The sequence below is a fragment of the Centroberyx affinis genome, unplaced genomic scaffold, assembly GCF_046629955.1.
Source record: "Centroberyx affinis isolate AG114_WGS23_722 - 3 ecotype Tasmania unplaced genomic scaffold, CSIRO-AGI_Caff_v1 ptg002059l_1, whole genome shotgun sequence".
NCBI lineage: Eukaryota > Metazoa > Chordata > Actinopteri > Beryciformes > Berycidae > Centroberyx > Centroberyx affinis.
The window spans coordinates 501,144-517,270 of NW_027280392.1; the positions used below are offsets into that span (position 1 = coordinate 501,144).

The 16,127-nt window shown below is 49.2% G+C and overlaps 1 protein-coding gene across 1 annotated transcript; it reads left to right on the plus strand.

The window, feature by feature from the left end:
* Positions 1–1,202: 1,202 nt before the first annotated feature.
* Positions 1,203–15,435, plus strand: wizb (WIZ zinc finger b). Its single transcript, XM_071531262.1, has 18 exons — positions 1,203–1,310; positions 1,525–1,732; positions 2,079–2,154; positions 2,504–2,646; positions 2,750–3,192; positions 3,256–4,504; positions 4,943–5,377; positions 5,649–6,050; positions 7,990–8,139; positions 8,691–9,260; positions 9,419–9,877; positions 10,052–10,558; positions 10,894–11,136; positions 11,176–11,475; positions 11,608–11,819; positions 13,223–13,526; positions 14,312–14,477; positions 14,979–15,435. The coding sequence occupies exons 1-18, from the start codon at positions 1,203–1,205 to the stop codon at positions 15,433–15,435; spliced, it is 6,432 nt and encodes a 2,143-aa protein (XP_071387363.1).
* Positions 15,436–16,127: the final 692 nt, after the last annotated feature.

The following is a 16,127-nucleotide window of genomic DNA, read 5'->3' on the forward strand; positions in this document are numbered from 1 at the left end:
TGTAATAAATGTTATCAACTGAACCTCATTTGGAAAAAATCAAATACCTGCATACCCCACCTGTTTAAATAAACGTAATCTCACATGAACACACCTTATCAGTCTGACATAACAACGCTCATTCAATCTCGTATTTTTCGTACATAAAAAATATAATCCTGATTTTAAACGTTTCAAAACACAATTCGTTTCAAATAAACAACCTTCAAAATATAAGAATAAACAGAAAGCGCCCACAAAAGTTTAGCTTGAACTTGTCCGCGGTGGGTTTGTGAAAACTCTTCTCCCCCCTCCTCCCCATCGACGTTACGTACGCAGCCGTGGCGTGCCTGCAAGCCAAATAACATGGAGTCCTGTGCCTGGCATCTTCAAGGGATTCATGCAAAAACCTGAGCGCCGATAAAGGAGCAAGTTAGTGGAAGGGAAGACTGAAAGCCCCTCTGGCATGCATCGTCTCGGGGCGTAAAGCCTAAGCTCCGTGCTCGGAGTATGACGAACGGTGCATAAACAGCAAGCCGTTCACTGCGACCCGCAAACCAGGCCGTTTTCAGTGAGTATTTGCACACAAAAACAGCAGTTTATGGGCGTTTTGGGTGTAAAAGGCGTTGTGCATGGATACATTGTTGTATTGGTCACCTGACAGCGGTTGGATCGATATCAGCCACGTCCTCTGAAGAAGCAGCGGCTAACCCGTGGGACACCTTGATGTACCCGAGCATTTTCCTGCTTTTTAGTAGGGGCAGCAAGAGAGGACATGGGCCTGAATATAAAGGCCACTTATTTATGTAACCATTTGGGCGCCCCATTTCATTCTTCGTTTAACACCAGACATATTGTGAAAATAGGTCAGACAGTCCGAACATTGCAGCTGTGGGGGACAGTTGAAACACAGTCGATTCTGCAGATTTGACACTTTTATTCTCTGATATGCCATTGGATTTGTCACTCAACAACAATCTATATTTTACAAAATATTTTGTTTGTGAATTACTATGTAATGTCAGTCTGACTCTACCCTCTGGACACATTGTGTGATCATATGAAAGTAAAGGGGAACAACTTTTCAACCCTGACAAACTTACTGTTTGTGTTTGCGTCTATTTATGTGTGCATGTATCCACGTGAGCGTAGAAGAAGAGGAGGCTGCACAATGTAGGCAGGCTGGTCACCAGTGGGACTCCATACTGTGCTCTGGGGGGACCATGGAGCCAGAGGGGCAGCCCCTCACCCCAGGGACCAGCTATGGGCCCCCACCCTCCTACTCAGCACAAAACTCCGTCGCCCCCACCTTCCACAACCGCACCTTACAGGTAAGATCAAGGCTGAGGCAGAAGGTTGGTCAAACACTGTTCAGGTGTGAATGCTGTACACAGTAAAATGGAATACGCAACTGCTCATTGTTTTGACATCTCAGTGTTTTATTCAAAATCCAAATCACAGCTCATCCCGTCCACGATGCTATTATCATCATTGCCATCGTCCCACAACAAGATTTGTAATTGGTTGTTGTTTTGTAATTGTCAGCGCCAGTCTTCATGTTCTCCAAACGTGAGAGAGGAGCTGATGTCCTGCAGAAGCCCATGGGGCCGAGCTGGAGATGAGGGCTTGGAGCAGACCGAGGGCCCCCTGCCCCGGGCCGATCCAGGGAGGAGCGCACAGAGGAGGTTCAGGTCCTCAGCCTTTCCTTCCTCCCTGACCTGGGACTCGGACTCCGAGAAAGAAACATTAGACGGTAACAAAATATACACCGCTTAATATCTACTACTGCCCACTGGTCATGAATAGAAATGGGTCGCACAGTACTAAGATGTATGATACTGAACCTAGCTAATATACAGTGCCATCAGTGTTTGTTTGTTTTTTGGCTAGGCAATACCTGTAATGTTGTTATTGTTGTTGTCACTTTGATATTGTTTTAAATGTCCTGCAGTCTGCTTGTAGTCAGAACTCTCTCTCTCGCATCTCTTTCTCTTTGTAACTTGCACTGTATTTTTGACTGTGGATTTTAACTGTGAGCTGCAGAGCTGTGAAGTGATGTTCCTGTTGTTGTGTGTTTTGTGTGTGCTGTTGTGTGTCAGAGGAGGAGCTACAGCACTTTTCTAACCCTCATGGTCTGGCTGCTCACAGCCCAGGATCCCCTTCTTCTGGACTCAGGTGAGAGGGAGGTAGGAAGGATAGCAGGTGGTGGTGACCGGGAGATTGGTAGACAGTTCACGAGAAAGACAAACTAAATCGAAAAGACAGCAAGGGAGACATCACAGAGGCAGATCACAGAATTATTGTAATCCATCGAGCAATAAGCCGCACCAGTTTATAAATGAGGTAACATCTGATCTGTAATTTTTACTTATTTTCAGACAGAGGTGTTGACCCACTTGTTAGAACTGGTGGTGGAGTCAGTGTTTGGCAACAACAGTACTGTAATTGCCACAGAGTGACCGTGTCATTTAGACTCTGTGATAACCACATCCAAAATGTTTTTTGTTTTTTTTATTTTGCCCAGACTCAATAGTGAGGATGACCAAGCACCCGAAAAACCACAGTTACTTAGTAAGAGTGACAAATCCAGCCCTGTGGAGGAGCAGGACGAAAACAATGGGAGCACAAAGGAGGAGCCAAATACATCTCAGCTTGGCCCAACAGAATGTAAGCACCATAAGGAAGGAAGAAAAAACTGCCCTCACACTTTTTTTTACATTTTTTAAAAAGGCACCTTTTATTAATAATACTTATTTTTTTCTCTTCACAGTGGCAGACAGCAAAGTCTGGAATGTATCAGAGAGCGCTGAGCTGTTTCTGTCTAAAGTAAAACCAAAGGACGGTTGCCAAATGGAGGAGGAGGAGGAGGGGGAGGAGGAGGACAATAGTGAGGGAAAGAAAAGACACAAGGGAAAAGACACCAGGGAGCCTGAGAGAGATGTATACACTTTCCCTGGAGACTCAGACCCTGAGAGTCCCCCTCCAGCCCCCTGGGCTCACTGCACATTCATCCAGCGGTGCAGGAAGAAGAGGGTCCTGCTCAGACCCTTCTCTGGCCTCGGCACCTGGCAGCGCACATTGCCTGAGACGGGGAGGCGGGCGAGAGGGGGTCCTCAAAGATCAAAAACTGCAGAGCCAGCACAGCTGAGTGGAGATGGAGAGGCCTATGACTTTGAGGAGGTGAACTTCAGAGAGGAATCAGCGGAGGAACCAGTGAAGTTTGAAGAGGAAAATGTTGGAGGAGGGGAAAGAGGCGAAGGAGGCAAAGAAGAAGAGAGTGAGGCAGAGCCAGGTAAAGACATCTTCACCTGTGTGGAATGTAGCATTTACTTCAAAAAGCAGATCCACCTGCAGGAGCACATGACTGAGCACTGTCAAAGTGGGTCGGGGGGGGGCAGGAGGGACCGTTTAGCAAAGGGTGGCCGTTTCCGGTGTGTTGAGTGTGGATGGAACCTGCCTAATCGGCTGGCGCTGGCAGACCACCACAGGAGGCACCAGGAGTCCCGGGAGAAGATCCTGGAGGAGATCGAGAAACTGAATGAAAATGGGAAGGTAGAGGAGATGCAGAAGGTGGACAGTAAGGTGATGGAGCATATAAGCCCAGACCTGGCAGTGGTGCAAGAACCAGGCCCAGTCTCAACTCCAGTCAAAGAGTCACACTCAGAAGTAGTCACCACTCCAACTCTGTCCCCAGTCCCAATTTCAACACTGGACTCAGACCCAATGGCAGTTCTTGACTCAGACCCCGCTCCTACCCCTCCACCAAATTCAGTTCGAACCCCGGCTCGGGCCCGAGCTGTTCCTGCCAGTCGCCGCCGCTATGTCTGCACCAAGTGTAACTTCAGCACAAGAACTTCCCAGGCACTGGCTAATCATGCCAAGACCCACAACAGAAAAAAACCTGCTCTCCAGCGCACCTCCCCATGCTTCCAGCCAAAGTTTCCTACTGTCGAGGCTGACTCGCTAACCCCGGGTTCCCCATCATGTTTGGCGTCCGCTTCCCTGGCCTGTGGTCATTGTGCCTTCCTGACCCCCAGTCTAACCATATTAAGGGAACACCAGAAACTAGTTCACCCAGGACAGGCCTCCATTAGTGGGACATGGGCTGAGGAGATGGGCCAGCAATCAAGATCCAGCGTGGGTGCTCCAATTTCAAAATCTATCCCAGATTCTGACCGTCTCTCTGGGTCTGGATCCACATCCCTGACCAGTGCCCTGGAGGGCAAAAGCCAGCAAGGAGTCACTGCCATGGAGGACAGCACCCTGGTGCACCATACGCCAAACAGTGCTGCAGCGCGCCCAACCAGGGAGCTGGTCTTCAAGTGCATTGGGAACAGGAGACCCAACAGGAGGGCGAAGGATTGGACCGATCTGGCCCAGTTTCATCCCAGACTGGATGGCAACAAGCTGCCTGAGAGTGAAGATGAACAGGATGAAGGTCGGAACACTGACACTGAGCTGACCCGAAAAGAGACAGACTCACCCAGGGGATTGAAACCACACACCAGAGCAAGATCCAACCTAGGTGAGACTACTAATTGTATAATAAGAACACCATCACTCCTCATTCAAACACTGGTCACCCTTACTTGATTCTTAAGTGATGTCAAAAGGTAACAGAGACATTAATTTAAAAAATAGATAGATATGATAATGTTGAGATATGGTAATCAAGTCATTACAAGTCAAAGTCAATAATACAAGTAATAAAGTCATGGGTTTCATGTAATTTCCCTCTTGGCCAAGTGTAATTTTTTTTTAAATCTTAAAAAAAAAATGGTGTCCTGGGTCAAACATCAGTCCAAGGCATTTGTCAAATGTCCAATCATTTAATCTGGAACATCTCAAAATTACAGGAGTGCTCATCCAAAAACTCAGAGGCACATATTACTGGAGTTATGCAGCCTCGTGAACTGATACAGTTTCAATTTCAATAGCATCTTTGATTTTTTTTTTTTTCTAGATGACTCTTCAACACATCAGAGCGCTACAATATCATTCTCCCCTGAGAAGAGTTTGAAGGACGAAGAAGAGCAGGAAGTGGAGAAAGATGGAAAGGTTTCCTTTTTGCGGAGGAGTAATCGGGTCATCGCTGCTTCTGCTGAAAATGACAGCGACGACGACGACGTTGATGAGGAACAAATGCGACGTTTCCTGTCAGAGGGCATCTTGGATGAAGACGAGGACGAGATTGACGAGGAGACGGGAGCTCTGAAGAGCGTGGAGAGGAAATGCCCCTACTGCCCCGATCGATTCCATAATGGCATCGGACTTGCCAATCACGTGAGGGGCCACCTGAACCGGGTGGGCGTCAGCTACAATGTGCGTCACTTCATATCCCCCGAGGAAGTTAACGCGATTGAGAAGAAGTTCTCTTACCAGAAGAAGAAGAAAAAAGGTCAGCATCTCGTTACGCATATATCTCTTTAGGCTGTTAAGATGTTGTCTGAATAGATGTTTCTGTGCGGCAGACGCAGGACAAGCAAAGCCTTTGCTGTTGCCTTTCTCCTTAAGATATGACTGGAGTGTAGTGAAATTGATGTGGGGTATGTGACAGTATCAGGGGCCTAGCAGATAAACATGAGCTGTAGTAGTGCAAGGTGTAATGCATTCATACAACTTCAGTCAGATGTCCAAACTCTGACCTGTACCCCCTGTCCTCCCCGCAGTGGCCAACTTTGACCCCGACACATTCAGTGTGATGCGCTGTGAGTTCTGCAGCGCCGGCTTTGACACCCGGGCCGGCCTGTCCAGCCACGCCAGGGCCCACCTCCGCGACTTTGGCATTACCAACTGGGACGTTACCGTCTCGCCCATCCACATCCTGAGGGAGTTGTTCTCCAGCAGGCCGGACCTGGTCATCCCCACGGCTCCCCCGCGCAGCCCCGGCTCGCAGCTCGTGGAGGGCGAGGAGGAGGAGAACAAACTAGAGGAGGAAGGGGAGGAAATCATAGAGGTGAAGCTGGAGGAGGACACGAGTGAAAGCGTACCGAGTGCTACGGCTTCTAACCCGCTGCCCTCCGCTTCTCCTCCTGCTTGGAAGAGTGAGGATGATGTAGAAGAGCCTGAAGGTAAGTTTCCATTATTGATTACTGATCCATCCTCAGTAGTAGTAGTTTTTTTTTTTTAGAAATGTACATTGCTTATTGGTTGTAGAGTTACTGTTTTGGTTGCTGTTTGATGTCTTTGATAGTGAGTTGGTGATCCTGTCAGTGTGCAATTTAAACTTGGCACAGGAATATAGTTCATGTCAAGAGGCTTGAGAAGGAGACTATTATAACTAAAGCAGCATGCCACAGGGAAATGTGGGTTCAGATGTTATTACTGTCTTCATGTGTACTTGGCTCTTCTTTACTAGTATTTTACATTACAAATAAAAACGTTTGGCTGTCCTGGGTTGCACCGCACTGAGTGTGAGTGTGTGTGGAGTGGAGTGTTTGGATCAGGATGTGGTTGTTAAGAAAATCAGCCCTACAGTGTGTGTGTGAGAGAGCCCCTGATGCCCATGGTTGATGTGGCACTCGGTGCATTTATCCCAACCTCCGCCTCCACTCGATTGGTCACGCCTTAGCTTAGCGGTGCATATGGGGGCAAAATGGCTGCTTCCACCTCCCCGCAGACCCAAACAATAGCGGAAAAACTGTCTGGCTTCAGCTGCCGGGAGTCCGATGCACTGCGGTTGCTGACCGGTGAGTACCGCGCGTTGTAATTCCTGTGCACCGGGTGCCCTCGGATCACACGGCGGCTACATTGTTGCACTGCGCGTCTCAGTCCGCATCTTTTGCCGTCTGTCACATTGTAGCCAGACACAACAGCCATTAAAAACTCTTGATCATATGAGACTATGTAAAAAATCAATGTCGCGCGCAGCCAGGTAGCCCATGACATGCATGTCAAAAGCTCATAAAGCGGGTCATTGTCATTGTTTCGGGTGTTACCGTTCTGCACGCGCGGATAAAACGTGATGATTTGTTTGTTGTAATATTGTTGTTCCAGTTGTCAGAATAATTTTCTGTGCGATTTTTATTGTGCACGTCTGGGATGACGTTCAGTATTTTCAATGCTGCAGGATCTCTAAAATTACCTACAGTTGCCCAATCCTCGCCATTTTACTTTCCTTTGATTTTTGATAGAGGACACGCTGTGCTTTCAAGTGAATGCATATGTGCATGTTATTATAATAACGGAATAGTGGGCTCGCTCAGGCAACACGATCACTTTGTGAGCTGAAAGTGATCATAGCCAATAATCTTATCCGAACTTATCCGGATCAAAGAAGTATAATCGAAGTGTCACTTTTACTTGGAAGTATCGGGTTGCTCAGTGTGGGGCTACTCTGCTGAATGGATACAAAGTCAAGTTGGCGTTTTGCAACTTAGTTTCGTTTTATAAATATACGGCGAATTATTCTGTATCGTCTCGGTTATAATAAGTGGTGTTATAACGCTGCGCTCCGAGGTGTCACATCGCCGCTCTTTTACAGTCAAGAGATGAACTGACAAGCGCAGAGCCGCCCACCAGACAAAAAGCATTGTCTGTCTCCACGTCTCTTTTGATTTACCGATTTGTCGCAGAAAATGGCACTTTTGTCCCAGGAATGCAGCGGCGCACTAAGACTGCCATGTTTGTTTCATACAGTAGTGCAATCATTTCTATTTTTGACAGGGTTTCATTACTTGCATTCATTTCATGTACAGTTCTTCAGTCAGAAGACGTGATTATGCGCTGTTATAACTAGGACTGAAAAATTAGGCAATGAGCTCACCAGACAAAGAGTTGATTTTCGCCTTTCACCCTACATTCATTTTTATTTATGCTTGAGACATCGAAAAATACATTAATGCATTTGAAAAGACAGACTTTTTTTCTGTCATTACAGACATTCAAATGATTCTAGAGATTCACTCTTCAGGCATCATCACTTATTTTAAGGGGATTTATATCCACAGTCACTTAATGGTTGACCTGGCATTTTTTACACTTTTTGGGATATTGTATGCAATATTTTAGGTGAGGAGGAGGGAGCAGCAGAAGAAGAAGAGGAGGAGGAGGAGCTGCGGATCCCAGCTCTGGACAGTCTGAGCTCCAGCCCGGGGAAAAAGGGGCTGTTCAGCGTGGACCGAGACAGCCTCTCTCCCAGGGAAGATGCAGACACCAAGGGTGAGTGAAATATAGGAAGCTGACCCCAGAGTGATGACAGGGGATTGGCTTCGCTACGGCGAATCCTAATCGTAGCTGTCACTGGAGGAATTGTAAAACTAACCTTAGGTCAGTGTTGAGGCACGGCGACACTCCACATCAGAGAGGGTTGTCCCGGGGGAAATTCGGAGAGGTAGATACATGTATTTATGGGCTAATGAGAAGACCTCAAACCCCCTGCTATTGTTACCACAAGCTGGGTGATGATGTAGACACAAGAGGTAAGTGAGGTGACATGCCTGTTGGGAAATCTGTTGCCTTTGTTTGGGTTGTACGGACACAGATGTACCAAGGTTTAGCTGAAAGAACTTGAGCCACCTGCTCTTGCTTTTGCAGACTGCTTGTATTTTTCTAACAGGTTGTAAAAATGATGAAACATTACCTTGAAAGTATGTGCATGGTCAGAAATATTGTGAAATATTTTTGAAATGTGCTTTCAACTAAATGTAAGGCTTCTCACTACTCGGACTTATAATGTCGTTCACACAGCTGTTCCCCGCTCTCTGTTGCAGTCCATAACTTGAAGTGCGAGGTGTGCGGGGCCCAGTTCGAGACGAGGCGGGGGCTGTCCAGCCACGCCCGCTCTCACCTGCGCCAGCTGGGCATCGGCGTCTCGGAGAGCAGCGGCGCGCCCATCGACCTCCTCTACCAGATCACCAAGGAGCGCGGCCTCGACGGCCAGATCGGCACCTCCCTCCTCCAGCCCCCTTCGGCCAAGAAGCCCTCCCCCGCCCTTCCCCGCAAGGACGAGGAGTTTGACGACATGGACTTTGACGAGAAGCCCATCCCTCTCTCCATCCTGGCCAAAGCGGTGAAAGCGGTGCCGCCTTCTTCCTCCTCCACCCCGACGCCTTCCCCCGGCGCCTCTCCGCCCCCGTCGGCTCCGGCGCGTTCCGGCTCCCCTTCCTCGGTAGTGAGGAAAGCCCCCATATCCTCCCTGCTGCCCGTGTCTTCCCCCTTGCGCTCCCCGGACCACAAGCCCGCGGGAATGAAAAGCCTGACCTCTAACCTCTCCGGCCCGGCCACCATCACAGCCAAACCCTTCTGGGCGCCACAGGAGACTGATGCTCCCCTCAACCTCAGTAAGTGTAACTGCCCCCACTAAAGTCTGTCTCTGACTGTGTAAGAAGCTGCGTTGCTCACTCTCAGTATGCATGGATTAAAGTTAATTTCACTAGCTTTCCTTTTTTGGTTCTTTTATAAGTCTTAATTAGTTAAAATATCTCTCCCCAATGTGCAGCACTGGAGGTGGACCCCAACAAGGACATCATCTGTCAGCTGTGCGGTGCCTGGTTTGAGACGCGGAAGGGCCTGTCCAGCCACGCGCGAGCCCACCTGCGGCACTTCGGGGTGGAGTACTCCGAATCCAAGGGCTCCCCCATAGACCTCCTCAACCAGCTCATCCACACCGACGACTTCAAGCACAAAGCCAGCGCGCTGCAGCCCGACGGTCACGCCCCGCCGCGGGGCCTCACCGCCGCGCTCTCCGCCCCGAAGCGATCCCTCTTGACCGCGTCCTCCTCTTCCTCCTCATCCTCATCCCTCCTCTACAAGGTCACCACAGCGGGGGGTGGGTCCACATCCAAAGCTACCTCGTCGTCCGCCTCCTGTCTGCTCGGCCCTCCTGCCAAGCGTCCCAAGTCCTCTTCCATGCAGGTCTTCCGCCTGAGTAGTGGAGAGCTCATGGCCCTTCCACACAGTGAGTGCCACGCCGCGGGGTTTATAGTACGCTCTTGTCCATTTTATACAGTCAGAAATCATTCGCCGAACCTGTGCCTTATCTAGTAATAATATATTCATATCTGTTTCCTTTGGTTGGATACAGTCCTTTGTTACTTCAAGTCCATTTCCGTTCAATTTTTTAATCTCTCAGGTGAACCTCCAAAGGAAATTGGCTGCGAGTTCTGCGGGGAATACTTTGAGAACCGCAAAGGCCTCTCCAGCCACGCCCGCTCCCACCTGCGCCAGATGGGCATTACGGAGTGGTCCGTCAACGGCTCCCCCATCGACACCCTGAGGGAGATCATCACGAGACGGGGTCTGCCCTGCGCCCTTCCCCTCAAGCCCCTCAAAACTCCGCCTCCGTCCTCTCCGGGACCCCCCCGTTCCCCTCTGTCGTCGTCCTCTTCCCCTTCTTCTGCAACTCTCCTCAGTCGTCTTCCCTTCGCCTTCGCCCGGCCCTCCAGTCCGCAGCCCGCAGCGTCGAAGTCGAGCTCGGCTCCGCCCACCTCTTCTAGCGGGCTGATACTCAAGCTGAAGCCGGAGCCGGTGCAGCTGGAGGTCACCATGCCTGGAGCGGTGGGGAGATCTGGCGGCTTCTCCTCTGAACCTCTCAACTGTAGCTGGAGCAGCTCTGACAATGTGTTCCCCCTCAACTTGGGTAATATAGTCTACTAAATCAGTGGTATAGATAAGTCTACAGATTTTATTAACCAATTTAAGGAAACTTTCTATACTTGCAGTCTCAGGAGCAGATGCACTCTTTCGTCGGTTGACACATGCTTTAATCATAACAACAAATACCATTTAGTGGACACTTTTATCCAAAGTGCCTTTGCAGTACATTGTATACAATATTTGCAAGGTTGGCCCCATTGGGAATCACACCCCTAATGCTTGCAGTGTTAGTGCTCTACCCATTGAGCTATGCAGGGTCCTTAAAACAATTTTATTTTCTTCTCCTCTCTTTTCTCCCTCCCTTTGGTCCTTCCTTAGCCATGGCCCACGAAGTGGAGCCAACAAGGGACATCCGTTGTGAGTTCTGCGGGGAATACTTTGAGAACCGCAAAGGCCTCTCCAGCCACGCCCGCTCCCACCTGCGCCAGATGGGCATTACGGAGTGGTCTGTCAACGGCTCCCCCATCGACACCCTGAGGGAGATCATGCACAAGAGAGGGGGGTGCGCCTCCTCTCCTTCACACCAGGGAGTGAAGAAGGAGTCCAGCCAGGGAGCCAACAGCCCCCCGTGGGAGAACACAGGGGGACCCGGCAGTTCAGACGGCCTGGGTGTCTCAGGCTACCAGTCCTCCAAATTCCGTAAATCCCCCCTCAGTTTGCTGCACTCAGGGTCCAGGCTCCATAAGCAGGGCTTGGGGGCAGTGGGCCCATCTGCTACCCCACCTGCAGGGAAGTTTTTCAGGGTGTCCCCGCTGGGGAAGAGACCTCTGTCGGAAGAGACTCACTCAGTGGAGACTGCCCACTCGCCACCCCATCAGCTTAAGACTTTCTCACCTCTGCCACATGATTTCTCCTTCAAAAGAAAGTCTTCCCCAGACAAGCATGGAGCGGGACATCAGGGTAAGCCAACAATCTTTGTTTTTGTTATTTGGTGTTGGTATGCTGAAATCACATCTTGTACTTATTATTCTCGATCATGGCTAGCAAAAGGCTCCCTTTCTCCCCCCCCCCCCTTTTGGCAATCCTCTTCAGACGCCAGCTGTGAGCTGTGTGGGTTCTACTTTGAGAACCGTAAGGCTCTGGCCAGCCACGCGCGAGCCCACCTGAGGCAGTTTGGTGTGACTGAGTGGTGTGTAAACGGATCCCCTATTGAGACGCTTAGTGCTTGGATGCGCAGCAGGCCGCAGAAGGTGGTGGAGATGCACCGTAGCTACATGCAGGGTAACCGCTCCACCCTCAAGAAGGTGAGGAGAGGCAGTCGATGGTTTCACAACTTCATTTAATAACTTTATTTAGTCAGGGAAAACAAAGAGAAATATTTATTTTGTTGGGCATACCTTGTGCACAAGAGAAAGAATGAAAGAAAGAAAAAAGAAAGAACAATATATAAACCTCTACACTCATAAATACATGCAAAGTCATTACAGGACAGCACAGAGAGCAGCAACAACAAACAATAGGTACGTTAGAAAAAAAACTGTAAATGAAAAATTGGAAGAATTTATAGCGCATACAGCACTGCCGCCCACAAAGTTCAGCAGCTGAATGTACAAGACAAGTCACCTTGGCTCTACATTATAGATTATTATACACTGTGCTACTTTTCTCCCACACTTACTTACAGCACAATATCTTTGAACAGGCTCCATGCTTGGAGATCTAAAATGCCTCAGCTGGTGCCTCGACAGACATTTTGTGTCTTGGAAAGCTTCAGACGTGTTGTCTAACAGCTTTGAGCCTTACTGTAGATCCTGTGTCTTTACACCCAGCAAATATCACTGTGGGGACAGATGCCAGAACAACTCAGCTATTGACTTGATAGTTGCCATAGTAACCAGGGTGCCTGGCAGCTTATGTTTCATCTTCAGATAAATTATGGCATGCTGTTGATAGAAGAAAATGTACGCTTTTTTTGTTCCCTCCTGAATTAGTTTCTGGTGCATTTGCGTCACTGTCACCCCTTTTCCCTGAGCTGTGATGTGACACACATACAGAATGGATTATCTTTTAAATGTCCTTGTAATCTTATTGTAAGGCTTTCCTTATACTGGTGAAGTGAACCCAACTAAGCCGTATTTATTGGACTGTTAGACCTTCATCCACTATAAGAACCATGCAGTGATTGATCGTGTGATGGGAAACTGTCCAGGTCAGCATTACACCAATATATCATAGAGAGGGTATCATGCATACTCCTATCTTATTATGTCCTGCCATTGTGGTACAAGGTATGCAGGACATTATGTCATCATGGTGGCATTTGTGCATCTGTGCATCAATACATGGTAGAAACTTCATACTTACACCACAGGTTCCCCCTATAGAGTAGATCTTACTGCATAAATATGCATCCTAACAAGCAAATACTATATTTTATTTCTAATATTTTCTTGAAGTTACCATAACTCCTTAATGCTTTAAGATGCAAAGTTCATATTAATACCGCCCATGTGTTACGTGAAGAAAAGTAGGTTGACATAGAGATATTTGCTAATTAATGCATTATTTAGCTTAATTAAAGACCTCATTAGCATAATGGGTCGTGTGTAATATATCATGCTGATTATGGCGGGACATTAGGCAGCTCAAGTGCCTCTTGTTTTAATACGCTGGTAAAATCTCTGTCCTTTGTTCTCCCACCCTGCAGAAGAGCAGCTCACCTCTCTCTCCGTCATCGGATTCTGACCATGTCCTCCCCATCTCATCCCAGAAGGCCTCCTCTTCCTCCTCCTCCTCCCAGTGGTCTTCTGTGGCCGTGAGCCTGGTGCGGCCGGGGAGCCACGAGCTCCACCAGGGTTCTTCCAGGACAGCGGAGGGCGAAGCCGGCGCCAACCTCCTGGTCCCTCCCCTCAAGCCCAGCCGTAGCAGCCCCAGCCCCTTGCGGCACTCCGGCGGCCTCCCGCTCCAGGCCCAGGTCGCACGCAGCGAGCTCAACGTCCGCCTGCCCCGAGGTAAGTGAGGCTGCTCTATATGTTCTTGCTCTCTTTTCGCTCGCTCACGGACATGTGCCGACACATATACCCACTCATGTTCACACGTGTACACACACACACACACGCTCACATGAACATATACAAACACACCAAACACTCACTTTGTCAATACAGCCACATCTGTTTGCTCTTCTTCTTGCCCAAGTTTTGAACACGTACACACCAAATACACACTTCCTCCAGAGGTTTATGTTTGGGTTCAACCCAACCCAAAGTCGCCATGATATGGCATGATATTTTGTGCTGCTATTCAATATCTTTAAAATTGACTATTTTCATGCCAAAAAATCCAAATATTCAGTGTTTTCCTTCAAAATTGTATTCTTGGCAGGGTGGAAAAGCCTCTGAAACAAAATTTAGACCGTGGGAGACACTAAAACTCTCTTCTCCCTTTGAATTCATTTGAATCCCATACTACTCACCATATTTTCAGTTGTTCAACGGTAGGGGAAACTCTGTTATACATTAGGCCTTTAAATCAAAATTTCTTTTTACAAAAAAACTATAATTAAACAATTAAATTGTAGAAAGAAAAACATCTTTGGAGTTTTTACAGACAGTTTTTTTGTATATGTTGTCAGGGAGGAACCTCCATCATATCGACAGTGGACAACATTACTGGCTGATATCCGATATTATTATAAGGAAAGGCCAATATTGGCCCCATATATCGACAAACCAGTATCTTGGTGTCACTCTAATGTGCACCAGTACAACCGTCTCTGTTTACTCTTCTCACCTAGGTTTTGAGCGACGGCCCTTGAAGCACCCGTCTTGCCCAGACGGAGCAGAGAGGGAGAGCGGCCCCCCTAAGCCCCCCCGCACCGGCACCGTCCCCGCCCTGGTTCCCAAACCCCCCTCCTACCCGCTGGTCAAACTCGTGGGCAAGTTCTACACCCTGAAGTGCCGGTGAGCGATCCACTGCCGACCTGCACATTATAGCGGTGGCTCTCCAAGTGAGACCCGGGGACCCGGGCCTCACCAAGGGTCCGGCGGCGTCCTCGGAGAAATTAAGAATAATTTTTCAGGGTTCTGGGCATGAGAAATTTTGAGACACCAGCATTATGAGAACTGTCTGGCTGAGTTTTAAATAGTCCCTTAATCCCCAAGCAGCAATCCCCCCCGCCTGCCAAGCAGCACTCTACTTTTAGTTGCTAATGCACTATATTGAGAATAGCGAACCATTTGGGATTTTCAGGCAGTATGAATGAGCGCTTAAGTTCTGATATCGCTGCAGCACAAAAGTTTGAACGAAAATGGCTGCTCCCTAAGGAGGATTGCTGCGCCGAATTTGACAATGTCAGTTTGTGTCGCGTTTCGTTGTGTGCGTGCAAACTTTGCCCGAGCCGACAGTAAATGTTGCAATTATTGTTACATCTTAAAGGAGGTATTGTGTTGCGTCTGTGTCAGGTTCTGCGAGGTGGAGTTCCACGGCCCTCTGTCGGTGCAGGAGGACTGGATCAGGCACCTCCAGCAGCACATCCTCAAGATGAACTACAACAAGCCCGCCGCGCCCCGAGCCACCGCCGCCGCCGCCGCCTCCTCCGAACCCCCCGCCCAGGCCGACGACCCGGCCCCGGCCCCGGCCCCGGTGCAGGCCTCCACCCCGGCCCCGGCCCCGGCCCCGGCCCCGGCCCCGGCCCCGGCCTCCGCCTCTACCTCCAGCACCGCCTCTACAACAACTGTCCTCACCTCCGCCCCGGCCTCCGCCCCGGCCTCCGCCCCCACCCCGACTCCCAGCAGCCGCTCTCCCACGCCTCCGGCTGAGTGCGCTCCGACTGTCACTGCCACACAGATAGTACAGGTCTCGGAGGAGCAGCCCGCCCTGACTCCAACCCCTGTTCCCGTCCCCACCCAGACGGTGTAAACTCCATGTCGTCGCCCGCCGTTGTTTTACCCATTTCTTTCTTTTTGTTCTTTTTTTTTTTTGCCTTTGCTCTGCCTTTTTCTTCCATCCATTTCTTTCCTTTGGCCTTTACAGAGTGTTTTTGAGGAGGAGTGTTTCCCTCCCAAAGAGTCCTCTGAGCCCCAAGCACCTTCGAAGCAGCTTTCTAGACTGTTACTAAGTCCCGTTACCATGGGAACGAAGCCCTCCTGGCTTATCTGCGCACCAGGGATGGGTGATTATGGGAACTGGCCAAGGTTACGGGGGAGGGATGAACTAATGTTTTGTGTTTGCCTTGTTTATATTGAATGTCCAGGTGTTGACGTGGACCGTTACTGTACATCTCCTGCCATGCAGCGGTTGATTTAGGGGTTGATGTAACCCTGATCAAACTTTGACCCTCCCTCTCTGCGTCAGCTTTGCCCCCCCCTTCCCCTTCTAAACAGTGCGTTACTAAGACCAGCGAGGCTTTGCCCATTTCTACCAGAAGCCGGTAGCTCTGGCCTCAGCCTCCCACCAAAAGGTCCTGACTGAGATTAAATGATACGTTCATTTCTAATCATGTTCGTCTCGCGGTTGAGACTTTAAACATGCGGTAACACTTAGTGTTTATAATGGCACTTTTAATGTAGACGTTGTCACTGAGCACTTAACTGAATCGCCCCATTTAGCGG